At 34.9% G+C, this 25878-nt stretch overlaps 7 protein-coding genes across 7 annotated transcripts; 3 read left to right on the forward strand and 4 right to left on the reverse strand.

Annotated features, from left to right (window-relative positions):
- Positions 1-915: 915 nt before the first annotated feature.
- LOC9315533 (probable protein phosphatase 2C 27) lies at positions 916-3409 on the forward strand. The gene is made up of 4 exons (XM_002879420.2): positions 916-1780; positions 1877-2068; positions 2208-2413; positions 2630-3409. The coding sequence occupies exons 1-4, from the start codon at positions 1598-1600 to the stop codon at positions 3189-3191; spliced, it is 1143 nt and encodes a 380-aa protein (XP_002879466.1). The 5' UTR covers positions 916-1597; the 3' UTR covers positions 3192-3409.
- A 3132-nt stretch (positions 3410-6541) lies between these two features.
- Positions 6542-8784, reverse strand: LOC9317362 (ethylene-responsive transcription factor ERF112). Its single transcript, XM_021027202.1, has 2 exons — positions 8518-8784; positions 6542-7598 (listed from the first exon to the last, which is right to left on the reverse strand). Exons 1-2 carry the CDS (start codon positions 8696-8698, stop codon positions 7120-7122), a joined length of 660 nt encoding a protein of 219 aa, XP_020882861.1. The 5' UTR covers positions 8699-8784; the 3' UTR covers positions 6542-7119.
- A 2546-nt stretch (positions 8785-11330) lies between these two features.
- LOC9317363 (B3 domain-containing protein At2g33720) lies at positions 11331-15860 on the forward strand. The gene is made up of 2 exons (XM_002879421.2): positions 11331-13626; positions 14989-15860. Exons 1-2 carry the CDS (start codon positions 13258-13260, stop codon positions 15646-15648), a joined length of 1029 nt encoding a protein of 342 aa, XP_002879467.2. The 5' UTR covers positions 11331-13257; the 3' UTR covers positions 15649-15860.
- Positions 15861-16101: 241 nt separating this feature from the next.
- Positions 16102-18642, reverse strand: LOC9315535 (DEAD-box ATP-dependent RNA helicase 21). Its single transcript, XM_002881250.2, has one exon. It carries the CDS (start codon positions 18519-18521, stop codon positions 16326-16328), a length of 2196 nt encoding a protein of 731 aa, XP_002881296.1. The 5' UTR covers positions 18522-18642; the 3' UTR covers positions 16102-16325.
- Positions 18643-18953: 311 nt separating this feature from the next.
- Positions 18954-20157, reverse strand: LOC9317364 (chaperone protein DnaJ). The gene is made up of 5 exons (XM_002881251.2): positions 19991-20157; positions 19838-19915; positions 19682-19757; positions 19401-19471; positions 18954-19312 (listed from the first exon to the last, which is right to left on the reverse strand). The coding sequence occupies exons 1-5, from the start codon at positions 20051-20053 to the stop codon at positions 19241-19243; spliced, it is 360 nt and encodes a 119-aa protein (XP_002881297.1). The 5' UTR covers positions 20054-20157; the 3' UTR covers positions 18954-19240.
- LOC9317365 (protein CutA, chloroplastic) lies at positions 20132-22424 on the forward strand. The gene is made up of 6 exons (XM_002879422.2): positions 20132-20425; positions 20495-20601; positions 21194-21256; positions 21621-21652; positions 21958-22052; positions 22177-22424. The coding sequence occupies exons 1-6, from the start codon at positions 20256-20258 to the stop codon at positions 22256-22258; spliced, it is 549 nt and encodes a 182-aa protein (XP_002879468.1). The 5' UTR covers positions 20132-20255; the 3' UTR covers positions 22259-22424.
- LOC9315536 (purine permease 2) lies at positions 22399-24397 on the reverse strand. Its single transcript, XM_021027201.1, has 2 exons — positions 23187-24397; positions 22399-22909 (listed from the first exon to the last, which is right to left on the reverse strand). The coding sequence occupies exons 1-2, from the start codon at positions 23880-23882 to the stop codon at positions 22562-22564; spliced, it is 1044 nt and encodes a 347-aa protein (XP_020882860.1). The 5' UTR covers positions 23883-24397; the 3' UTR covers positions 22399-22561.
- Positions 24398-25878: the final 1481 nt, after the last annotated feature.

Raw genomic sequence — 25878 nt, forward strand, 5'->3', positions numbered from 1 at the left:
AAAACAATGCACAAAGCTAAACTTACTTACAAGTTACAATGAAAAGATCCCTAAATATTAAATTGGCGAAAAAAAGAAGAAGAAGAAGAAGAAGAAGATATTAATCCCAATACGATTCCACTAGAAAGGACAAATAAAAATCTCAACAATCATCAAATAGAACATTCAACTCCATAATCATCTGTGGAACAACCATATATATGTTTGTTAGTCTTAGACTCTAATTAGTCTTCAAAAGTTTCTAAATTTAATCATTACCAATTTATACTTTTAGTTGCAATAAAAGTCATTAGATGATAATTACGAAATTAATATGCTTAATTCCATCAGTATGAATTATGATGTCCAACAACTAACTACCAATTTATTTCTACCGGTTTTGATGAACCTAAACCGGAAACAAATTTCTCTGTAATGTGAACCCAGCCGAAACATTACTGTAACCAATATTTATACGACACGTGGATGGCGGGAATCTGACGCCGCTACTTTATTATTTTAATCGGAGGTAACCTCTCGCCATTGGGAAAGACAAAAAGGAGATTTGCGTGGAAGTGATATTGACCGTCGATTTTCTATCTAAGAGATCCAACGGTTAGGAATCTGTGGCGGTACCACCCGGTCAAAGTAATGCATAGCCGTTGATTTATAGACACGTGTCGGTAGGATAGCTCCGGTTTGACAGATAGACGATCTAAGAGATTACCTGGAAACGCCGGTGGCCAACCAAATACCGAACGAGACACAAGCTTTCTCTTTCTCTATCTATCTTTCTCTATCTATCTTTCTCTCTCAAGAAAGCTTTTGGAAATTGTCCTTCGTCAAATTCTGTTCTTCTTCTTCTTCTTCTTTAAACGCTATAACTTTTTTCTGGGGTTTTCGAGAATTTCTTCAAAAAGGATCTGACGGTAAGAGAGAATAAGAAGATTTCATCATCATTGTCATCTGTGAGAAATTTCAGAGTTTTTTTTTTGTTTCTGTAATTTTGTTATCTTTCTGAATTCTCTACCTGCTTCAAGATTTCATTTTTTTCATCAAATTTTTGGGGTTTAGTCTGAAAGTTGAATTCTTCGGGGGTTTCTGAAATTTGCGAGGTGGGTTTTGTTGAATAGGCTTCTGGGTTTTGGTTATATTTCTGGATAATCGATTTGCTTGATCTGACCTGAGAAAAAGTAAAAACCTTTGAGTAGAGCTGGTTCTATAACAGAGTTGTTTTTGGAAGCTTGATTTGGTGCTTAATTAAGTTGTAGAAGCAAGCTTTGGATAGTTGGTGTGGTGGGTTATTGGATTTCTTCACTTTCTTCATTTGTTGAGTCTGCTACAAGATCAAGGATCTGCTGATTTTGGGTATTTTATCAAAATCTGAAATTGATCTTTCGGAAGGAAGGTTGCTGTAGTTGTCAAGGTCTTTGGTGAAGTTTGTTTCTCACAAAGTTTAATCCTTTAAGTTGGTCTCTGTTGATCTTGGATCTAGTGGGAATAAAGGAAGTCCTTGGAAAGCAACAGACTTGAAAACGCTATCACAAGAGGAATAGTTACTGAAGAGACTCTTTCTGGATTGCTGATAGATTTATATGATTCAGAGAAGAACTCAGCGATGAGTATGGATTTTTCACCTTTGTTAACGGTTCTTGAGGGAGATTTCAACAAGGACAATGCTTCTTCTGCAACAGAAATTGATACTTTAGATAACTTAGATGACACTAAGCAGATAAGTAAAGGAAAACCTCCGAGGCACCTCACAAGCAGTGCTACTAGGCTGCAGGTTGCAGCCAATACGGTAATTTATTTGACCCGCAATTTCTGTTATTTATTTTTTTCCTCTTTTGTAGTTGCAATGGGATTCGAATGATGTAACTGGTTTCTGTTTGTGCAGGATGTGGATGTTTGTAATTTGGTTATGAAGTCACTTGATGAAAAATCGGAGTTTCTGCCTGTGTACCGATCAGGAAGTTGTGCTGAGCAAGGGGCAAAACAGTTCATGGAAGATGAACACATTTGCATCGATGATCTTGTTCATCATCTTGGTGCAGCTGTTCAATGCTCTTCTCTTGGAGCCTTCTATGGGGTGAGTGTATCTTCAAATCTTACCTAAAGAAGCATAAAAGTAGTTCATAAGCCTGATTCTTCTTTCTTCTTTTGTACGATATCAGAGGTATTACTTCATAAAGTCTTTTAACATTTGTTGATTGTGTGTCCTTTGGCAGGTATTTGATGGCCACGGTGGCACAGATGCAGCACACTTTGTTAGAAAGAACATACTGAGATTCATTGTAGAGGACTCCTCCTTCCCACTATGCGTAAAGAAGGCAATTAAGAGTGCTTTCTTAAAAGCTGATTATGAATTTGCAGATGATTCTTCTCTTGACATCTCTTCTGGGACCACTGCGCTGACAGCTTTTATATTTGGAAGGTAAGGGCATTTAATTCATATTTATGAACTTAGGAAGTTATATATGTTATCACCTGTAAACTCATCAATACCTATCAGGTTGCATGTGTGTATTAGATAAAGAATAAGGCGGTTTGAGTACTTGCTTACTTTCACCCTCAGTGTAATGGGCTGTTTTACCATTTTTTGTAGTTTTGATTTGATTTTGAATAGAATTGCTACTTTCTTTCTTTACAGGAGGTTGATAATTGCAAATGCTGGTGATTGCCGAGCAGTACTGGGGAGAAAAGGTAGAGCAATTGAGTTGTCCAAAGATCACAAACCAAACTGCACCGCCGAGAAAGTAAGAATAGAAAAGTTAGGTGGAGTTGTGTATGATGGCTACCTCAACGGGCAACTATCAGTTGCACGTGCCATTGGAGACTGGCACATGAAAGGTCCCAAAGGATCTGCTTGTCCTCTAAGCCCAGAGCCAGAGTTGCAAGAGACAGACCTGAGTGAAGACGATGAGTTCTTGATAATGGGATGTGACGGTCTGTGGGATGTGATGAGCAGTCAGTGCGCTGTGACAATCGCTAGGAAGGAACTGATGATTCATAATGATCCAGAGAGATGCTCTAGAGAGCTTGTGAGGGAGGCCCTTAAACGGAATACATGTGACAATTTAACAGTGATTGTTGTGTGCTTCTCTCCGGATCCTCCACAGAGGATAGAGATCCGAATGCCGTCACGGGTGAGGCGGAGCATATCTGCGGAAGGGTTAAACCTACTCAAAGGCGTGCTTGATGGCTACCCATGAGTATGTTGTGTTGTACGTTACTTTGTGAGACTATTGCCAAGTTAGAGAATGTTACAGGTTTATTGACATGTTGTGATCTGAGTATGTTGTTACCAGTATTAGTAGTATTCAACATCCATTGAGATTTTAGATGGATGCATATCCCATTGTAAATAATTTTTAACTTGTTCCACCACATTCCTTTCTTTAAAAATATATCAGAATTTCTTCTTCGCTTATAGGCTCTCTCATATCCAGGGTTGTTCGATCTGAACAAGGTTGAATTATTACAATTGATGTTAGAAAGATTGTTTTCTATTTTGATATGAACCTTTCCCTTAGAGATGATGAGGAATGAGGAAGAGGGCAATGCCCATTTTCTCTTGTATCAATTTAGGTGTATTAGTTTGATAACTAAATGAAGAATATATATATATATTTTTGGTATGATTGTTGAGTTTTATACCTTTCTTTTTTTAATTTTTGATAGAAGCTTACAAAGACAAACACAAAAAGAGTAGCCGCAAAGCGGAAAGCCGGAAACCCACAAACAGAAGCTGCAACGATAGAGCGAGATTAACACAAAGATGAAATAGTCTTGTCGATCGCCTACACGCTTAAAGGGTTAGACTATCCCATGGAGTTGCCACGAGATTTCCCGAACCAAGACCGTCCTCAAAACCTAAGCTCAGGAGCTTACAGCTTCCCCATGATCAAGCAAACCAAAACCTTACAAATCAACCGAACATGATTGTTTCTTTCACCAAACCGGAATATTACCAACTAAATGAAGAATAAGTATCTTAATCTTGGATATTAGGTCAATAGCACTAACCCTAGCACATAATATAGTACATCAAAATGTATTAATTATTTGGACGACGAGACAAATTTAGCTCAGTTAACAAAAATTAGAGATTTAATCGTCCATCAGAAAACGTTGTCGTTTCGATTGTCAGGCCGGCATAATTTGATTATTTGCATTTAGGCGCTCATAGTACTAGTACTGTTCACTTTGACCCCTATAATATTCTTTTTATAACCTTTAGAGCTATTCTATTGAGCCCACCTCCATTGGGAGTTTCTTTCCAAAGTTTCTAACACAAAACAAAACAAAAAAAAAAAAAAAAATCAAAATTTAGGAGAGAGGGAGGAAACTGCAAGAAATAGTTTCTCAAAGAAGAGATTCTAAGGCCATATTTAAAGGTAGAACACTTAGGTGTTCTTAGCCTTTTAAAAATAGAAAATATTGTGAATAGTGTTAGATCTGTTGTAGATCTGTTCTTGTTGTAGAACTGTTCTTGGCCCAGTTTTAGCGTGATGTGGCGCTTCATCATTGGCTACGAATTTTTGCAAAGGAAAAAAACATTTCATTTCTCTTTCGATCCGAAATCTATGTTAGGGTTTAATTAAATAATATGTTTGTTTGTTTATTTTTTTTATTTATATCTTTAATGTTCTTTTTTGTTTCATAAAAATTTGATATTATATTTTGTGTTTCTTTTTATTTTCAAATCTATTTTAGTAAAAGTTTTTTAAGTTTGCAATTTAAAAGTTATTTCTTAAAGTTTTTAAAATTGTAAACTAATGATCTTACATTATTTCAATTTCAAATCAATTCCTATGATCTAAACATGGTCTACCAATAATCACTTACTTTACAAAAGATCTTAATTAAAGTTAAAAAAAAAATCAAAATTTAGGAGAGAGGGAGGAAACTGCAAGAAATAGTTTCTCAAAGAAGAGATTCTAAGAGATACCACAATGACACATGTCGGGTACACACTTGAAGAACAAGTTCAAGAAGCTAGTTGGGTGCTGTTCGTTTGATCAGTTGACTGATCCATCTAGATCCACCTAGCTTTTGTTTGATTTTGAATAGAAAGAATTGTTATTATAAAAGAAACGAAATAATTTTATATTACTTTTTATTCACGTTTTGCAAATTCTCTTGTTATTCAATATGTGTGCTTTCTTACTTATCGCCGCAAACACAATGACTAGAATCAAAATGGCTTATAGTGTTTTTTCCCAGCTGTGCACACATAAGTTTACAAGCAGAGAAAGACCGATTTGCAAATGCCATTAATGTACAAACGCAACCGCCATATAGACAGGCAACAGGAATTGCACATGGTATTTTGTGTTTGCAATCTGAGTCTTTGTGACATTTTTTGCTTTCTGTCATCGTTATACCTTCAAATAGATTATCCAAAAGAAAAAACAATAACAATTCAAAAAATTGTAACTGTTCAATTTAGATAAACCAAATGTGTTTGAACCACCTAATTAAACAAAACAAATTGATATGAAAATCCATACAAAATTTTGTTAACATTTAGTTTTATATATCCTAAAAACCAAAATAGAATTATAATCTAATAGAAAAAACTATGGCTGCTTTGCCAATTAAATATAGTTGATTACTGATCTGAAACTAAAACCGCATCAAATCAGATCCAATTTATTGTAATACATGTTGACATATTGATATCTGATTAAAATGAATTATAATATATTTGTATATGAGTGAAGAACTCACATAAGGCAGATACAATTAGGAACAGAATCAAGAAGAAGGCTGTTTTCTTTGAGTTCATCTCTCTCTCTATATATATATATATATATTTTCTTTTATTGTTGTGATTTGTGAGTTATGAGGGTAATTTGTGTTCTAAATTGGGTTTAATATATTAGGATAATTTTCTTCCTCTTTTATGAGGTTAATACATACAAATGATTTTGTAATTAAAATGTTTCGATTTCATACCTATATTATTTATTATCATTGATTGTTTTAAAAAAAATCTCATATCCCTTATATAATAATTGAGAAACACTATAAAACCAATAGCAATTTATGATATCATCTATTCATGTACTATTTTTTTTTAATGAATCTATATGTTATTATTATGTTTCGATAACACATAGCATTTAATAGTGTCCACATGTAATCAATCATATGATGGTGCATATTAGTTTTGATGTTAATTTTATGACTGCTGTTCTTCGTGGACTGGTCCATCAAATTACGTGAAATATATTTTCTCCGTAAAAAAACAGGTTAAATGGTTATGATTACTCGATAAAACATAGTAACAGATATGAATTTGTTTTTTAAAAACACAAAAAGACATATTGCCATAAATGAAAACATTTCATGAATATTTTTTTCATGATGTTGAACTTTTCTCCTCCGTTCAAATATTTCACGTGTGAAACATATTCTTATATAAAATAATCGTAAATTTGAATAGATCAAAAAAACTTTTACTACACGTCTTGTTTTACACTAGCAGATCTTGGATCCTATATAATAATTTATCCATAATAATTTTACTTGAATCGCTTCATCTTACACATGCGGGTTGTTACCTAATTTCTTCTTATTTACCAGCAATTTCATTGTTCAACGTGTTAAAACATATATGTGCATACATATTTAAAAAAAAAATTGCTTATGTTTTGTTAACTCGGACACACTGATCATGTGTATACTCTCTATATTTTTGATTTTTTTTAATCTCTTTCATACGTGATACAAAAGGAGATAACTAGCAAGCTATACTTCTGAGTGGAAAGACATAAAGCACACACTCTTATCTACCTGATATACTCGACCCAACCTGATCCGACTGGCCAACACTCTTATCTCATTTGATCGGTCGATCAGGTTGGTCGTCTTGACATATGAGGACGTTGTCCAAGACATCTTTCTTTTTCTTCAAAGTCTTCTTCATCCCCATTCTTGCATATTCATGTCCCAAAATCTTATTTTTTTCATCCCATAAGGCCTGATTCCTAGCTAATGCCACTCCAAAGACTCTTTAAAGACTACCAAAATGAAGTCTTAAAGAGATTAAGCGCCCAAGAGGATCAAAGCCGGACTACATCAACGGTCAATGCATTTGATAACTTGGACGGAGAGGCATTTTATGCGATTATGCTACTTTCTTCGTTTGTGGATAGTAATGTTCTTCACGTTTTCATCATCCTCCAAATTTGGTCTATGTTCTTGATGATTCAAAAATGACGACGACGAAGAAGACGACATATTCATGGATAAGTTGGCACCTGAATCACTATTTCGAGATTGAAAGAGGCCATATTGATCAAGAAGTATGTCAGGAGCAATTGTTGGAGGTGGTCTAGGTGGTGTCACGATAAGGCGATCATGGGAAGTAGCAGTTGATGGATAGAGTTGAGTAGGGTTGACACGAATGTGCTCCGGGAAGTTAAGCTTGGCCTTATGACCTCTAAACTCAAATGCAGCTTTATCATACGCTAAGGCGGCTTCTTCGGCAGTGTCGAACGTCCCAAGCCACACACGAGCTGCCTTGTTCGGGTCACGAATCTCGGCCGCCCATTTTCCCCACGGTCTTTGCCTCACGCCTCTGTAGTTTCGTTGCCTCGAGTTACTTTGTTCTGTAGAAAAAAATGACGAAAATTGTAAGTTCACTCTTGTGGGGGAAATGGTGAATTAAAGGTGAGCGTGCATGCGTGTCTATGAATATAACATCAACTATCGGTGTAGAGGCATTTCGTAAAAATTATTTAAAGGGCGTCTGAATCATATGATATGAACAATATCTACATTAACTTATTTTCCCCTCTTCTACATCTACTTATGAAATATAAACCTACATACATGTTCTCCCTCTTTATTGTTAATTAAACTATAGCTAAGTATCTCCTATGATTTAGGATACAAAATAAGTGTGATCATTTTAAATACGTGTTTCCTATATATGTTACAATCCTAAAACTCTGTCTGGCTAGGTATCTCAACCAAAATATGACCATTGCGACCAAGTCTAGCTAAGCTTATTTGTCGGAAAACCAAATATATATATGATCAATTTTGTCCTTCAAGAAAATTTAACCATGAACATTCATAAAAAATCATATAATAAATTGAACTAATACATTGTGGCCATACATAAGATTTTATCTCCATTTGATGATCAAGGCCATGGTGCAGCCCACTAATGGATTATACCAATGGCAAAATCCAAGATGAAAATCAAATATGATCAATTTTGTCCAACCAATAAAACCGACGGTTTTTTTTCAAGAAAATCTAACCATGAAGAAAATCTAACCATGAACATTCATAAAAAAATCATATAGTAAATTGAACTAATACATTGTGGCCATGCATGAGATTATATTTCTATTTGATCAAGGGCATATGGTGAAGCCACTAAGGGATTAACAATGTCAAAAATCCAAGATTAAATCATTCATATGTTTGTGTAAAGAGAATCACCAATGGAAAAGACAATCACACGAGTTATAAAGTATAGTAATAAAACTATTGGAAAAAAGGATCTGATGAGATTACCTTGAAGAGTAAGCGGCATAGATTCATCATCCATGGATGGTGGGGTGGGCTGTTCAGTGAGTTCAGAGACAAAAGCAGACACATCAGATTCCGACAAAGTTGAGCAACAACACAACTCTTTTTTCTCTTCTTTTTTTCCGGCCATTGATTCTGGTGAAAGAGGTCTCTTCCCACTATGCATTATCCGATGATATCAATTATGATTATTTTTGTTATATTTTTGAAGTCAAAGATGGGTTTGGGTACAAGCCAAAGAAACAGCAAAGATGTCTATTCTCTGCATCTATGTTATATATAGACGCACACGCATGTATTTTTGTTGACCAATAATATTATAGAGAGTTTGTATAACCTAGAGGATATTTTGGTCATAAACTTTACACACTTTTTTGTACCTTCAAAACAATTCTTTGACTTTGTAATCATCTCTTTTATTTACCTTAACAAACGTTACATCTCGAATCTCCTTGTTGAATTTTGGTATAACACAGTCGATTAGGTCATAACAATTACTCAAAATCGATAGTGTTTCTTTAAAGAAAAAATCGACTGTGTTATACCAAAATTCAACAAGGAGATTCTGAAATAATTGGGGAGGCTTAATTGGTTCGCTCAAGCCGCTGAGTAATTATTGATCCAACAATTTTATTGATGCTTAGAATTTGATTGACTTAGAATTCTTATGTATCAAAATCACTATAATTTTGAATTTTTCCATTTTTAATCATAAATAAATATTAATATAAAGTAATTTAAGTTATTTAACACATGAAAACAAATTAAAAATCAAAAAGAAAAATCAAACTCTTAGCATTCTTAGAGCACTTCCATCAATAGTGTCTCCATGAGACATCCATAATAAAAATAAATCAAAAATAAATAAAAAATATTTTTTTAATGGAAAAAGCTGAGACGCTTTGAGATAAGTTTCTCATTTGAGACACTAGACACACTCTCTCTCATACACATGTCACTCTTATATTGGTTTAACAATTTTTTTTTAAAATTCAATTACTCTAAGATTTATAATATCAATTAAATAGTTTATAAGTTACTATTTTTTATTTTTTATTTTTCTACAATTCATAAAATAAAATTATCTATATATTAAGTTCCATTATACAAAAATTTAAACTATTTATTAATATAATTTTTAATTGATATTAGAGATATTTAAATTAATATTTTTAGTTAATAAAATACTATAATATTAGAAAATAAATCTGAGATGAATAATCTGATATTTTGTCAACATTTTGATATTTTGATAAATAATGTGTTATCTTTTGTCATTACTTACAAAATTTCCAATATAATTAAAATCTATATGGCAAAAGTTTGGCGCATCATCAAGTGAAGAGTAAAACTTATATTATCTATTTTGGTTTTGTATGTTTTTATTTGCATTTTAATTTATGTTATCATGGTTTTATATGTAATTTTGTGTTTAATTTATATATCTTTATTATGGTTTTATATGTTGTTTAAAATTCAATTTATGTTTAATTGTGGTTTTAAAAATAATAGTCTCTTTAATATATTATTTATAATTAATAGTACTATTAATTAATGTTTTTAAAATTATTAATATTTATTATATTAGTTACTTATAAAAATATAATTATTTTGTTTGAATGACTATATTTAAGATATAATTTGATATGTTTAGAAATATTATTGAAAAATTAAATTTAATATAAAAATATAAATATTATATTGATGAGACACCCATAGAGATATCTCACTAATGGAAGTAAAATTTTAGTGTGAGTTTCTCTAAAAAAATTAAACATAAAAATATTAATATTATATTGGTGAGACACTCTGTGGATGTCTACCATTGGAGATGCTCTTACGTATCAGAAATGCAAGTCTAATATATGTACGTAAGAGTTTGGTTTTTCTTTTTGAGATTCTATTTGTTTTTATGTATTAAATTACTTTATAGTTTATATTAATATTTATTATGATTAAAACGGAAAAATTCAAAAATTGTGATTTATTTGGCACAAAATTATAGTGATTTTACAAAATATGTTTTTACCGTAAACGTATTATAATTGAAACGTAAAGTGATGAAAAAAGTAATTTGTGACTTTGTTTCACGAGATGAATCTCGTCTTTTCAACGGTCAACATGTTCCAAGAATATTTAAGTTAAGTTGCTCAGTTCTGTATTTAGATGATAATTTTATGTTAAAACTAATTTTTGATTATTTATGTGGTGGATTTAAATAATTATATTATTTCCATCTTGAATATAATCCCACAATCAAATGAAAATTTGAAATTATGGAAAAATCTCATACTAATTACAAAAAACATTAAAGGGTTAATAATTTACCGAAATGACCATTAAAATCTAATTATTTAGGTAAATAGGCAAGTGGTCTTACATACCGGGTTCACGTTATCCCATCGCTAAGGACGTGGCAGTGCCCAAATGGGGTAAAATCCAGAAGTGTCGCGCTTGCAGGGAGTCGATCCCTGGCCTGGACGGCTAGACCAACAGAGTCGCTCCTCTGCAAATGGAAACCACTGGACCACCACCACTTGGTTATCTTTCTAGCATTTGACCTTAATATATATATGCATTTCGCACAATCATTTTATTTTAACAAACAACGTACTGTACAAATGACGAACAAATTACGTTTTTTTTTTTCTCTAAATCGATGTGATCTCGTGACATCCAAAAAAACATCTATCACATAAATAAAATAGCATATTATTTTTGCTACATTACATGTTATTTTCTCAAAAGTCGCTTATGTCATATCCAAGACAGTTGAGTGTATTTTTGAAATAGTTTATGTAATTTACAAAAGCTCATGGTTTATTTATTAGCATGAATATTCAAAATTAAAGGACAAATCCTGTTTCTATTCGCTACATATAGTTTTACGGAATACACTCTCCACATTTCATCATAAAAAACTGGAATGGAATATGCGATGAATCTCTTTTAATATGTGGTTTCTGATTGTGGATTCTAATGTAATATTATTTCTATTATAAGCAATTTGGACTGTTCGTGCCATTTTAAAAATGATTGAGGGGTTTTTTAAGGGGGTAAAATATTGTCATTACATGCATGATGTTGATGAATCATTTTTCAATCATATAAACTTGTGGTTGTAGAAAAAACACAATACTTAACAAACAAAAACATAACCTGAAACATATAAACTAACTTGCTAAATTAATAAAACATTTGACCAAATCGGGAATCTAAAAGTGTGTGAAATAAGATATTGATTTAAAGACCTAGATGACGTATGGGCTTACATATTTGTGGTCAACCTTGAATATTATAGTCAGAGCAAACTTCCCACGAACAAATCAACTCCAATCTCACACCAATAGCATAAGACCATGCCGTAGTCTAAATGATTGCCACAAAAGAATTATTCTTATTGGCCAACTTTGACCTAGTATTATATTGGTATTTATAGCTCTTTATGATTATTTAGCATGTCATTTATTGAATTATGTACATACATTGTCGCATTCATCTTAATTACTTAATATGCCATCTATACAATTAGATGAACACATTGTAGTAGTATATATAATAAAATACGTATTTAGTTACGATAGTACTTTAATTTTGATCTGAACGCTCTGGTCAGAAAGCTTTGATCGGGAATATATTTGTTATTGTTTTGGAGTAACTTGTGCATTAGGGTTCAATTGGTTTACTTTATGTAGCAAGTTATAAAAAAGTTCATATACAGTTTGTGAGGGTGGCATTTTTACAGCTCTCTATTGGTATTGGATCGGATGTTTATGAGAAAATTCATGTTACGTATGAATTGTTACAAAACTTTATGTTGTGATTAGCTACAATTGGTTACAAGGTCAATATCCATGGCCACTAGTAGCGAACAGATCATCGGTAGCTATACTTCTTGACAGATGGTAATGAATACTACAAAAATATTCCCAATATAGTCATAAGTATTTGTTTGGCTACACGCCTACACAAGATATTTCATGGATAAAGTCGCTTACATATATGTTCGCCCAACCAATAAGGATTCTGAATCGGCAAATTATTGACAGATTTGTCCGGGAACACGACGATTTATACTCATGTTGGTCATCATCACTCGTGCAATGATCTTTACCACATTTGGTTCACAAAATTCAACTTAAAATCTTATAAGTTGAAAAAGCTCCCTCTTTGTTCTTTGAGTTAATAAAAAAATTCACGTTAAAACAAAACAAAAAACTTATTGAACACATATCTGCATGTTCAAATATGCATTGGGTTATTTGTCCAAAAAAAAAAAAGCTGTAATGGGCTATGTCGTGGGCTTCGCTAGCTCATCTAGATTGAATATCTCTTGTTAATGACCAACTATATTGAAATAAAATTCTGATGATAACATCAACCATATTAAATCTGATCATTGACTCACGCAAATAGAGATACAATTGGGACCCAAAGTCTAAGACGCACAATCATCTCAATCTAAACGGAAACCCAAACCCTAAGAAATGGAAAATATATAAGAGCTTCATAGTTCAAACGCAGAATAAAAATGAATGAAAAATTACTTTTCACATAAATCCTTTTCCTTTTCTCTATAACAAATGAATTTCCATTTTAAAAGAGGAAAATACCTAAAAAGTTAAGACAAAGGTGACTAAGAAATTATTATATATCGACGTTCCTTCTCTCAAATTGAGTCCTGGATAAACAAACTCTCGACGACATCTTGAGAAACGAACGAGAATGATCCAAAATCTGCAAAAAACAACACTAGACCTCCATTCATCGGCAATGAAGATGCCTCATCAGCCTCTTCCTTTTTCTGCATCAAATACTCAATACTTGTTCTATGGCAAGTCATCGGAGAACCCTAAAAAGAGTTTGGTCTCCACGACTCTCTGTTTGTCGTCTTGTGAAAACCCAAAGAAGAGGAAGATGAACTCTGATGATGACCTGAAGGTTTCTTGCATACCAAGCGACTACAAATTAACAAAAGTAGAAAGAAAGATTGCACGAATGAGGAATCTCACGAATGAAGAAAGGGCACTGGACGAATGGTATGGTGTCTCAACTGAACTAACACTCTTTAAAGATCCGTGGATCATCAAGAAGGTACTAACCACTAGCGATCTTGGCCAACTTAGCCGTCTTCTTCTTCAGACTGGCCCCATTGAGGACCACATTATCAAATATCTCAACAAGGATGACCAGAAAAAGATCCAAGAAGGTTTAGGAATCGCGATTGATGTGTATGACCACGACACTGACTCTACACTCGAGCTGCTTCTAAAGAGATGGACCACATTGAATAGTTATGTTTTAAACGGAGGATGGCGTATGTATTTTGTCCGTAGGAGAGGTTTGAGAGAAGGCGACGAAATTGGACTGTTTTGGGATCGCTTTGCTTCGAGGCTCCACTTTCGTGTGCTTTCTCGTGCACCTACAGAAGTTTTTATAGATCAGAAGAACCCTAAGTAGCTATATATATCGGAACAATGAGTGGAGAGAGATATATATTCTTCTCTTTTTAAGGCTTAGCATTTACTTTCGCATAATTTTCTTACCAAGAACTCATTATTGGAATAAATATTAATTATTTTTGTTTTGAATCAAAGCTGGTCTTGATGAATTTTGGTACATTTTTAATGCTATTTAAATGTGATAAAGACTTTAAATATATTTTTATAATTTTTTTAATATATACCATGACATTATATATTATATTTAATAAATATTACATTTTAATAAATAGCGCTATATAATAATATATGGTCAAAAAAACACTTAGGAAATAGATTAAATGTATATATTTTGCTAATAAATGTATACTCAATATGTCTATATAAACATCAATTACAACACGCAGAATAAAGCACTTCACAAAACTTTTATCATATAAAAACGATTATCGCTTCTTAAACGCATCATACTTCGCCTTGCATGTTTTTGGTGTAGGTTGGCTTCTCATCCATTGTGTTTTTCGGATGATATTTTGTTTTTTAATTGAGAATTCCGAGTTTTAGACATTGATTGTTTGGTGTTATTCAACCTATAGTATGGAAATTGTAGTTGAAATATATATATATATATATATATATATATATAAAGAATTAATTTAAATTTGTTTTGATAGATATTTCATTGGAGAGGGGGTTTTTAATTATTAATTTTGATATGCAAACAATATTGTTTAACAAATTTGAAAAATCTCTCTAGTAAAATATATGAAAAAGAGAAAAATATAATACCTAATATTTGAATCAATATAGATGTTTTGGGTAGTTTTAAATCATTTCATACGGATCTGATGTTTTTTAGGCATATATATGAAAATAATTTAAAACTTAAAATTTAATAAACGCTTTCAGTCTTTCAGACACCAATTTTTTTTTTTTTTTTTTTTTTTTTTGACAACGACACCATTTATTTATTAAAAATGTATGACTAAATTATAGAGTTTTGATCCTTTGTCAGGTTTTTCACTTTTCTTCTATCATGGATATGCATCCCATTAATACTCTTTGCCTGTTGGACGCCGTCGAGTCGTCAGAAAACCCTGAAGAGAGTTTGGTCTCCCTGGATCTGTGTTTGTATGACAGAACATGGCCACATGATCCCAACGTTGCTTACAATAAACCAACGTCCGGAGAAAAAATGAACCTCGCGTGGATGAGGACTAAGTCGAATGAAGCAAGAAAAGAAGAGGAGAGGTACAACGTCTCAACAGAACTAACTCTCCTCACGGTCACCGATCCATGGACCTTGAAGAAGGTAATGACCAAATGCAGTCTTGGCCATCTAAAACGTCTTGTTCTAAAGGAGAGCTTTGTACACATCCACATTCTGAGATATCTCCCTGTGGATGATCAAATGATGGTCCAAGAAGGCTCTGGATTAACAGTCGACGTGTATGATCACGACACTGATTCTACGTACAAGCTGCTTTTAAAGAAATGGGCCAAGTATCCAAGGTTTGTTCTCATCAACGGATGGCATACGTGCTTTGTCACCAGGAGAGGTTTGAAGAAAGGCGATGTGATTGGAATGTATTGGGATCGATCTGAATCTAAGATTCATTTTTGTGTGCTTTCTCGTGCACCAATGGATTCAGCTCCTCTTCCTCCAAGTACATAGGACCTCACCAACTGTGGAGGCAATGTCCGCAGAGAGATTCTTATTTTCTTAATGTAATCGTCAAACAAGTGATTTTGGTGTTGTTTTTCGTCTTTTTGTTGTCTCCCTGTTATGGTATCATGTGGTGTTTTCATTTAAGTATAAGTGATGTTTTTTATGGTTTCATGTGGTTTTTCTATGTTTTAACTTTTAATAAAGAATCCTGCTTTTATGTGTATAAGAAAAAGTAATTGAGTTATTTGTTACAGCGTCATACAGTGAATAAAATCCCACACTAAAATGCAATATAGTAGTTGTAGACAAAGGGATTACGAAGCATTACAAAAGAAAATATTTCACATTCTTTAGTGCTTTTGGATAAAGGAAAGGTCGAGTTCGCGAAGTCATTTCGACATAACCAAACTGACTCTTGCTTAGCATCGTCATGATAAGTTACTCATTCTCGAGCATCAATTTTCAATTTTAAACACAAAGAGGATAAATATATGTGAAAAATTAGGCAGAGAATCAAAGCTACTTATCTTGAACAAAAACCAGTACTTAATAGTTTTAAAAAGGTACTCAAGTTTCAACTATCCCACTTGCTACTGCTTCGTTCACTATCAAACTACGAATCATAAAGATGAAACATGCGCCTAAACACACGCATGAGATCAATCCCAAAAGAGCCTATCGACTCAATTTATATAAACAGTGTCACTATGTCTTGGGGGTCTATCAGGAACCGTACCTGGTTTGAATCTGGACGCTTCATGTCTCGCCAACTCAGGAGGCACCGCACTGTTGCTCTGAACAAGCATCTGCTTCAGATCATAGAAGACTTCTGTATCATGAAGAGTCAAGAACGAAGTCGCGACACCACTTTTCCCAGCACGTCCTGTACGTCCGATACGATGTGTGTACATCTCTATATGTTTAGGCATGTCGTAGTTTATGACGTGAGCCACATCTGGAATATCGATTCCACGTCCTACAACATCTGTTGCAACAAGAACGTTGTATCTCTTTGCTCTGAATCCTTCTAAGCTGATCTCTCTCTGCTCTTGCGATTTCCCACCGTGTAAGGTCGTGACACGGTACCCTGCCTTATCAAGATTCTTAGCAATAGAGTCACAATTTTTCTTTGTGTTAACAAACACAATGGCAGTTTTATCGCCGAGCTCATCGAGCAGTTTCTGCAATCTGAAGAATTTCTCTGATTCTTTCATCATAATAACGTGTTGCGAAATCAAATCCGTGGTCTTTCCTGCAGTACCAATGGTGACAACAACCGGGTTCCTCAAGTACTTCCTAGCTAGCCGCTCTACCCCAGGAGGCATTGTAGCACTAAACATATATGTGGTTCTGTAAATCTTCTTTTCATCAAGCTCTTCTTCTTCGTTCTCAGGTTTCAAATTACTTGAAGGCATCGCATCTAACACACCTGCAACCTGTGGCTCGAAACCCATGTCTATCATCCGATCTGCCTCATCAAGAACCACGTAGTTACACTGGTTCAACACCGCATACCGCCTCTCAAGGCAATCAATCAGACGACCTGGAGTAGCAATCACAATCTCACACCCTTGTGTTATCTTCAACCCCTGTTCCTCAATTGACTGACCACCTACAATAGAAGTCACCCTAAACCCTAGATAATGCGCAAACTTAACAGTTTCCTCCTCAATCTGCTGAGCAAGCTCCCTAGTAGGGGCCATAACAACAGCATAAGGTCCTTCAGTCTCATTCTCTTCGCTCATCGGTGGCAATCTAGAGATGTAAGCTAACATAGGCAAAACAAAAGCAGCAGTCTTACCAGAACCAGTCTCTGCAATGCCGATAACATCACGCTGTTGCAGTCCAAGAGGTATAGCAGCCATTTGAATAGGAGAAGGTTTCTTGTATCCAGCTCTCTCCACAGCTTTCAAAAGCTCAGAAGTAAGCTTGCTCTCTTCCCAGCTCCTCATTGGACGAGGAATCCTCGAACCCTTGTAAGAGATATTGAAATCTTCTCTGAAAATACGCCAATCCCTTTCAGTCATCTCCTCTAATCTCTTATCGCTCCAATGCCTATCAACCCTCATATCAAACGAGTCATAAGTATCAGCAGCTTCTTCTCGAACTCTCTGAGCAGCCGCTTCCTCTGGTCTCTCAACAATACCATCTTTCTTACGAATCTCGTCTCGCATCTCTTTCTCATGCTTGGCCGCTTGTTTCTTCTGCTCACGACGGTCCATACCAGCACGAAACCCTCTCCCAAACAGAAGCTGAGCTTCATGAGGGTTTTGGTAAAGAACGTTCATATCCCTAGAAGTATCCTCAGTGTTTTCCCAATCGAAAGAGAAACGAAACTTCTCGCTGGGCCTAATGACTCTCTTCTTCGGCTTCTTACCTCCAAGATACTGCTCTTTAATGGCGTCAAGTTCCTTCTCCCTCTCTCTCTCAACTAATTTCTCAACCCGCGCCTTCTCCCTAGCCTTAACCTCCTCTTCCCTCTCCCTCTCTCTATTTCTCCGATCCGGTTCACGATCTCGTTCACGACGGTCACGCTCACGGTCTCTCTCTCGCTCTCTATCTCTATCTCTATCCCTATCGCGGTCTCGATCTCGCCCTCTATCTCTCTCCCTGTCGCGGTCACGTTCTCGGTCTCGGTCCCGATCTCTATCTCGATCCTTATCCCGATTGGTATCCCCATTGGAGACATCTTCAGTCTCGGGCTCGGGGCGACCAAGCTGTTCGCGGCGGACACGTTGCTCGGAGATTTGATCCTGACGGCGTTTTAGGGCTAGTTCTTCGCGCTGAGCTTTGGTGAGGAAGACAGGCTTCTTACCAACGGAGGAATCGAGAGTATTGACGGAAGTAGATCCGACGACTTCGTTGATTGATCGCTTCATCGGTGGGTGGCTGGAGATTGTTCGCTTGGTCGATAGCAGGAGGGGAAAGCAAACAAGACCTAGAACCGTCTTCTTCTTCTCTCTCGCTCTGATTTCTTTTTCACTTGGATTCTACATTTTTCCCCGTCCTTTTATATTTTTCCAAAAATCCCCCAATCTAGCAAATTCTCAATCTAATAGCCCCCTAGGGTTTTAGGCCCATTAGTTTTCTTTATTTACTTACAAAATTTTTTTTACAGAAATATGTTTTTCTTACAATTACAAAATTATGCAACATTTTAAATACTTCTTAATTCATTTCCAACTAATTGTTTGATGTACTCATGTACATGATATCCATTCCGGTTTGGTGTTTTATTTTTGTGGGCATCTTTCATTTACAGAGAAAATACGTTAATGTCGAGTAGTGTGAACATTACAAACCCTGTCAAGGGTTAGAGAACTCAGCTTGTAGTGACTCAGCTCACTCATCATTAGGACTTAAACCGAAACCGATCATCTTCGACATCAATGTTTTAGAAACTGATATAATGATTGCTAGGAAGACAAACAAAATGGTTTTTGTGGAAGCAGAGAAACAAAAACCTGATTGATGCTAATTGATGCTCTTTTCCTCTCAAAACACAACCCTGCTTAAATGCTAATGTCCCTAAATTCAACCCTGCTAAATGCTAATCCATCATACAAACTATACATATCACCTAATCTTTGTTTAGCAATTACCAAAGATAATGCTTCATCCCAAGGCCATTGCAAGTCAATATGAGCTCCTTGTACTCATTCAATAGTTCCTGCAACAGATGATACATGGGAACTTATCAAACTCAAAAGCTTTGGAAGTAATCGCTCTCTCGAATGAAATAACTAAATATCGTCTACCATGTTGTTCTCATAGATACGACGCATCCTTTTCTTATCGTACTCCTGCCTTGTAATTGGGTCGCTCAACACTGTTCAAGAAATGATCAATCTTTATTGTTCAAATCCATAGAAACCAATCACAGAATCAATGGCTAAATGAAAACAGAATCACTTCAAAATGAAACAAATTCACTTCAAAACTCTCCAATTTCTAAGCTTACTACTACTACTTCAAAGCCTAGCGCAACAAACAAACTGTAGTCAAACACGAACTACATCTACATGAAAGAGAAGCAAACCTTGATAAGCCTCATTGATTTCTTGAAACCTAGACGTAGCAGAATCCTCTTCTTTAAATTTGTCCGGGTGCCATTTCTGCAACACAACTCCAACTTCATCACTGAAGAACTCAGACCCAGAGATTGTCCCAAATTAAGTGGAAAAGAGAAGCAAACCAGCGCAAGACGGATAAAGCTGGAACGAATCTCATCATCAGAAGCGTCACAGTTCAATTCAAGAACTTTATAGTGATCCTGCATCACCCAATTCACAAAAACCGAAACTTTTAACAAATTCAAAACCAAACAATTTGTCAATTTTTTGTTTACCTTGTAATTCTCGAAATCGAAAAAATCGAAGCCATGGCCGTCTCCCCAATCGGAACACCACATTCTCTCTAGTGCGAACAAACGATTTCAAGCTTCCTCAAATTCACAATTTTTCTCCTCTCGTCGTCACTTTGAACTTCAGATAAAGAATCAATTTTTATTATTATTAAGAAATTGCATTCAGACCCCAAAACTATTACGTTATTACAATTAAGGACATTTCGCAGCTTCCAGAAACATTTAGAAACGGGTGAGATACACAGCGATGGCTTCGTCTCTGTGCACTAGAGTATCGGCGATAATCGGATCTCGACGGAGTTTTCCGATCGTCGGCGCGTTTTGCGTGCTGTCAACTCTCTCAATCTCTTCTCTTTCTTCGTCTTCTTCCTTCAAATCGGGTTGTGCACAGTCCTTCTCTGTTGTTCCTCTCTTAAGGTTAGCATTTTCGAATAAATGTCGGGTTTTTTTTTGTTTCAGTTTTGCTCATGAATTGGAAATTTATAGGTCTAAGTTTAGCAGTAAGGCTTCTTCTTCGTCGATCAGAATGGAGGAGAGCAGCAAAACTGTGCCAAGCATTGTTGTCTATGTCACTGTTCCTAACAGAGAAGCAGGTTTTTGTGTTTGCTTTAATTTCTAATTGCTTCAGCTGATTTCAACTGGCCATGAAGTAGTTTAGATTGGAGAATATTATTTTGTGTTTCTAGGAATGTAGTTATTGGATTCGAAAGGAAGAGCATTGTCTTTTGACAGTAGTAATCATTTTTGGATGGTGAGAAAATGATAACAACTATGGAGCTTTAGTTTCCTCTTATGAACGTGAACACGAAAGAGAATCTGTTTTTGCACAACGTACAAGATTTTGCAAGTTTCTTGAGTTATATTGGGAACTTGAGACCCTTGTAGCCAAATCTGGAACTTAGAGGATTAGCCTAAGGAAACTCTTTGTTAACTTGTATTCTTAAGCTCAAGAAACTAATTGAACCACCTCTCAAGTTGAATACTCTCTACCATGTTTGCTGTTATCATTTACTATCGAGATATGGGTTTTTCCTCCCACTATGATCCCTGATCAAATTATCATTATTTGTCTTATCTTTTTTTTTTGTATCCTGATCAGTTTCTCTCTCAATGCTAGATGCCGACATGTTGTTCTGAGACGAGTTTTTACTTCTTTTTAATTTTTATTATTTGTTACATTGGCAGGAAAGAAGTTGGCTAACAGCATAGTCCAAGAAAAGCTTGCAGCGTGTGTGAACATTGTGCCAGGTACTTCCCCTTTCTTGTGTTAGCCTCTTTCGCTCTTTTTTGTTTCCAGGCAGAACTTCAGTAAGTGGACTAAATGGGTGGAATCCATTTACATTTAGTCCAATTGGGTTTTGCCAGCAAGATTTTATAGAAAACCTTCTCTGTTAGCGTAATCACTTGGTGATCTGAATGCGTTTGCTATTCAGAAAAAAAGAACAAAGTTATTTCAGGAAAGACTAGAAGCTAATTTTAGCCAATCAATGCTCTGTCAGTGCATACTCTGTCGATTTAGCATTTACTTCTTTGTTTGCTTGCATCTTCTGGGATTTTAAATATTACTAGCTCTGTAACTAGTAGATGTTTATGTTCGTTTGCTTGGATGCAGGCATTGAATCGGTGTACGAATGGGAGGGGAAGGTAAGTAGAGAATGATATGTGCAAATCTTTCTGCAGTATATTTTTATCTCAATCATATCTTGAGGACTACCATGGATAATAGTTAAACAAAGATCTCTGAGCTTTAAAGGAAGACCTAGAAAAACTCCTAAGATTTCAAAAATATTACAAATGATGATTAACCCTCTTTCATCCATAAAAGACATAGTCTGTACATTCGATGTTTACTACCTTTTTTGGCTTGGAACATTGACATCTTGAATCTGAGCTATTTATGCAAGCTGATCTCTGTATACATTGCATATAATCAATCTCTCTGGCTTCAGGTTCAGAGTGACTCCGAGGAGCTCCTAATAATTAAAACAAGGCAATCTCTTCTAGAGTCTCTAACCGAGCATGTCAATGCAAATCACGAATACGAGTAAGCATTGTTCTATGAAGTGTTTTGCATATCAAGAACATGGGTTTACTTGCTCAAGTGCCTTGTCTTTTCTTTGGCAATCGCACAAGCTAAGTTAATGAATATTGTTGACTTGTCTCTTTAGTGTGCCAGAAGTAATTGCAATGCCGATAACTGGTGGGAGCGACAAGTATCTAGAATGGTTGAAAAACAGTACAAGGATCTGAGATCTCGTAGCTGTCCATCGTCAATGGCTTTGTAGTATTGGTTTCTTTTACATTTCAACAACCTCTGTATTAAAGATAAAACGTGTGAAGTGTAATACTGGACCAGGTCGTCAAATGAAACAAACAATGACATTGTTCCATATAATGGATGGACATTTGCTTAAAAGATTTCAGCTCAAGTTCTATACATTACATCTTTGATTAAATCAGCAACTCACAACTCATAGATTTGAAATATTTCAGAAATTGAATGTTGATGTTACAGACATCATTAATAAAACCAAACTGTAATATGTTGTGCATTTAAGTTTCAGAATCAGTAACTGGAAGCTGAGACAGTTGTGTCTCCTGAGCCTTAGTCTTCTCCTCGGATTTCATCTGTCCATAGAAGTAAGAGACGGATCCCCAGAGCGAGAGAGCCAAAGCGACACCTTTCCCCGCCTGAAACTTCTCCTGGAAACAAATGACGGCCAAGATCACCGTCACCGGAAGCAGAGCACTGATCATAATTCCAGAGACCAGAGAAGATGCACAGAAGATCAACCCAATAGCTCCCACGAAAAATGCTTGCCAGATTACGGCGGTGAACACAACCACCACATAGTACAAAGACTCTCCAAGCTTAAAATCTCTTGCTTCTCCTGCTATCACCTGCCAATTTAAAACATTATCCCTTTTAGGTATCCATCAAGAAATTCAAAGATCTTGATTGGATAAAGCATTAAAAAAAAAAGCAATCTTTCTTCCCAAACACAACTCAAAAATCTTCCTTTTAGGGTTTCATAAACAATCCAGAGGTACCTTCTTGGTTTAAAAGGCTTAAAAAGCAATCTTTACGCAAGAATCTTCCTTTTAGATCAAGAAAGTCAAAGATCCCAATTCTTGATTCTCAAACCCTATTCTTGAAAATAAACAAAGCATGTTTTACCTTGAAATCGCCAGCAGCTAGCATTCCCACGAGGCAGAAGCAAGTGGCAAAAAAGCACAAGACCATCTGGAACTCGAGCGCGAGCGTATACGTGATTCGTTGACAAGATTTCTTGTAAGTAAGCTCCACAAGCGGCAATATAAACGCATAGAGAAGAGCTGCACCAATGGTCATGAGAAACCCAACAACGTACTCCTTGTGTGTCTCGTTTGCAAGCTTGTCACTATCAGAGTTAAGGGCAAGGACAACGGCACCAACAGTGAGCAAAACGACAGCGTTTATAGTGAAAGGTGTGAACTTTTGCTTTACCATAAAAAAGGCAAAGAGAGCAGTGAAGCCTAATTGCGCAGAGATGATCAGAGAAGCAGTGGAAACAGGAATATAAGCTAATCCGTAAGAGTAAAGGTAATTGTCAAAGCCCATGAGCAGACCAACGAGGATAGCGGCAATGAAGAGAGGAGGTTTCATGAGGAAAAATGGGGTCTTTTCTTGTTCGTCAAGGCAACGAAGACGGCGGATGAAGGAGAAGAGAAGAGGGAAGATAATGAGGGGACAACCTACGGTTTGGAGGAAGCTTGAGAACCAAATCCTTTGGCCACCGTTACTGAAGTAGAGACGCATCATAAGAGGGCCTCCACAGTTTCCAATGGCCAAGAATATACAGTTTATGATTACAAGAACAGTCTTCATCTTCATCTTCTTCTTCTTGCTATAAAAAATTATGTGTTTGTTTAGTTTTTTTGGTTCGCATCAAAGAAGACTTGAGAACTTCAGTGGAATCATAAGAAAAGGTTATATATAGGAGGCCATTATTTTTCATTTCTTTTTCCTTCATTTTTAGTGTAATTTCTATTCGAGCATGATCCGATACAAGGACCGAACCGGACGAAACAACTTGTATTTAGTGGAATCATAACTTTCTATTATTTTTCGTTTCTTTTTCCTTAATCTTTAGTGTTATATATTGACTAAAATGTAACTATTTGAATTTAGATTGGGGTAACAAAACGGATCAGATAACATGCTGGTATTTTGTGTATATAAAAAATACTCGTTTGTTCGAATATCTAATTTTTCTAAGTGGGGTACGAATACTAAAAACTTGATACTCATAATAAGGATCCGATCGAATAACATGAATCTCGCGTCCACCCCTACCTCACCACACCTATTTTTGGACTAACCTCAAACCTAAAACCCTACAATATTAAACCATCTTACTTTATTTATAAGTTTTTCTTCTAAGTTACTAAATGTTCTAATTAAATTTATAGCAAAATAGTGGTGACCTTTTTCTTTATTCTTTTAGATATTATGATTTGATCATTTGTCTATAAAGACAGATTCTTAGTAACTCTAGTAATTTAGAAGTTTTAGATTTTTCTCCTTGATAAATTCACCACGAATATATACATTTCACGCTTTACTATAATAATTTCTTCTATATCGAATCCAAAAACAAATAAAAAACGGTTGTCTTTCGTAATTGTTTAAAGTAGTGATAGTGAGCAATCGCTGTTTCTTTCTGTATAATTGCAAAAACAATAACACATTAGAAGCGTTCAAACTATTTTCTTAAATTGGAAAAAAAAAAAGACTGATTGAGTTTATCTTTATAGGCTTTTTATGGTATCTCATTAAAAGGTCAATGATAAGGTCAATGATAAATAAATAATTTGTATGCGACACTTTCCATTATTTATTTAAGTAATAACATATTTTACTTTAAATAAGTCAAAGGAACATATTTCTTTTTTAAGTCCATTTCAATATCCAATATCAAAATCGATGATTTGCTATGAGATCATATTATGAAAAGAACAACATCCTTCTATGAAAAGTTTTTTAGTGAATTTTGCTAACATGTCAGCTCTACATTCATTCTTACCTTATACACGACTTAGATAATCTTCACTAATAGAAGATAAATTTTTATTTTATCCAGCACTTAATTAAAAAGAAAATTATGACACAGGCACAAACCAATATATAATCCAAACAGACATATATATCATGCCTCTTTGGCTGATTCTTTGTATCAAACTTTCACTGTACCACCTCGTTGGTTGTTAAACTATTTGTATCAACCTTTTACAGTTTAATGAAAGTGAGATGTTAAAAAAAAAGGAGACACAAACCATTTTTGGCGATTCAATTAATAAAAATTTGATGGCTAACATTTCTTCTCCTTAAAGAACCTGGATTCATATTCTTCTAAACCTTAATACAAAAAAGCAGATTTTGATAATGATGAGTTTTCGAATTTTTTGCATGGATCCCGAATTATTTCTTAAAAGTTTTCGACGTGATCAGTTTTCTTATCTTTTTGTTCACTTCAACATTTTTTATTTGATTTCTCATATTCCATCCTTTCAGCCCAATTCCTCAAATCATTCTAATGGTATAACATAATAAAAAAAAATTCCTAACTTTTTCAGCCAATTCCATCATATTAAAAGTTGTTACAACATATACCCATAAATAACAAATTAACAATCGTCACATTCTACGATCAAACATAACTGGTCAAGTTGCAGAAGATAAATGACGAAGCATCGTTAGTCTTTTGGCAGCTGTCTTATCACTTAACAAACATATTGTTAAAATAATATTGGAAGATTTGTCTCATATATTTTTCAAAAAAAAGATTTGTCTCATATATATAGTTCTTATTTCTTTTGCTTAGTTTAGG

Source organism: Arabidopsis lyrata, assembly GCF_000004255.2.
Source record: "Arabidopsis lyrata subsp. lyrata unplaced genomic scaffold ARALYscaffold_4, whole genome shotgun sequence".
Classification (NCBI taxonomy): Eukaryota; Viridiplantae; Streptophyta; class Magnoliopsida; order Brassicales; family Brassicaceae; genus Arabidopsis; species Arabidopsis lyrata.

Coding starts and splice junctions, on each gene's coding strand:
- LOC9315533 (XM_002879420.2), top strand. CDS start 1,598: ATGAGTATGGATTTTTCACCTTTGTTAACGGTTCTTGAGGGAGATTTC. Junction 1,781..1,876: donor TGCAGGTTGCAGCCAATACG/GTAATTTATTTG, acceptor CTGTTTGTGCAG/GATGTGGATGTTTGTAATTT. Junction 2,069..2,207: donor CTCTTGGAGCCTTCTATGGG/GTGAGTGTATCT, acceptor GTCCTTTGGCAG/GTATTTGATGGCCACGGTGG.
- LOC9317362 (XM_021027202.1), bottom strand. CDS start 8,698: ATGCATAGTGGGAAGAGACCTCTTTCACCAGAATCAATGGCCGGAAAA. Junction 7,599..8,517: donor TATGCCGCTTACTCTTCAAG/GTAATCTCATCA, acceptor TTTTTTCTACAG/AACAAAGTAACTCGAGGCAA.
- LOC9317363 (XM_002879421.2), top strand. CDS start 13,258: ATGATCCAAAATCTGCAAAAAACAACACTAGACCTCCATTCATCGGCA. Junction 13,627..14,988: donor ATCCGTGGATCATCAAGAAG/GTACTAACCACT, acceptor ATCCTTTGTCAG/GTTTTTCACTTTTCTTCTAT.
- LOC9315535 (XM_002881250.2), bottom strand. CDS start 18,521: ATGAAGCGATCAATCAACGAAGTCGTCGGATCTACTTCCGTCAATACT.
- LOC9317364 (XM_002881251.2), bottom strand. CDS start 20,053: ATGTGGTGTTCCGATTGGGGAGACGGCCATGGCTTCGATTTTTTCGAT. Junction 19,916..19,990: donor TCGATTTCGAGAATTACAAG/GTAAACAAAAAA, acceptor TGGGTGATGCAG/GATCACTATAAAGTTCTTGA. Junction 19,472..19,681: donor AATCAATGAGGCTTATCAAG/GTTTGCTTCTCT, acceptor TTTCTTGAACAG/TGTTGAGCGACCCAATTACA.
- LOC9317365 (XM_002879422.2), top strand. CDS start 20,256: ATGGCTTCGTCTCTGTGCACTAGAGTATCGGCGATAATCGGATCTCGA. Junction 21,257..21,620: donor GTGTGTGAACATTGTGCCAG/GTACTTCCCCTT, acceptor GCTTGGATGCAG/GCATTGAATCGGTGTACGAA. Junction 22,053..22,176: donor AATGCAAATCACGAATACGA/GTAAGCATTGTT, acceptor TTGTCTCTTTAG/TGTGCCAGAAGTAATTGCAA.
- LOC9315536 (XM_021027201.1), bottom strand. CDS start 23,882: ATGAAGATGAAGACTGTTCTTGTAATCATAAACTGTATATTCTTGGCC. Junction 22,910..23,186: donor TAGCTGCTGGCGATTTCAAG/GTAAAACATGCT, acceptor TTAAATTGGCAG/GTGATAGCAGGAGAAGCAAG.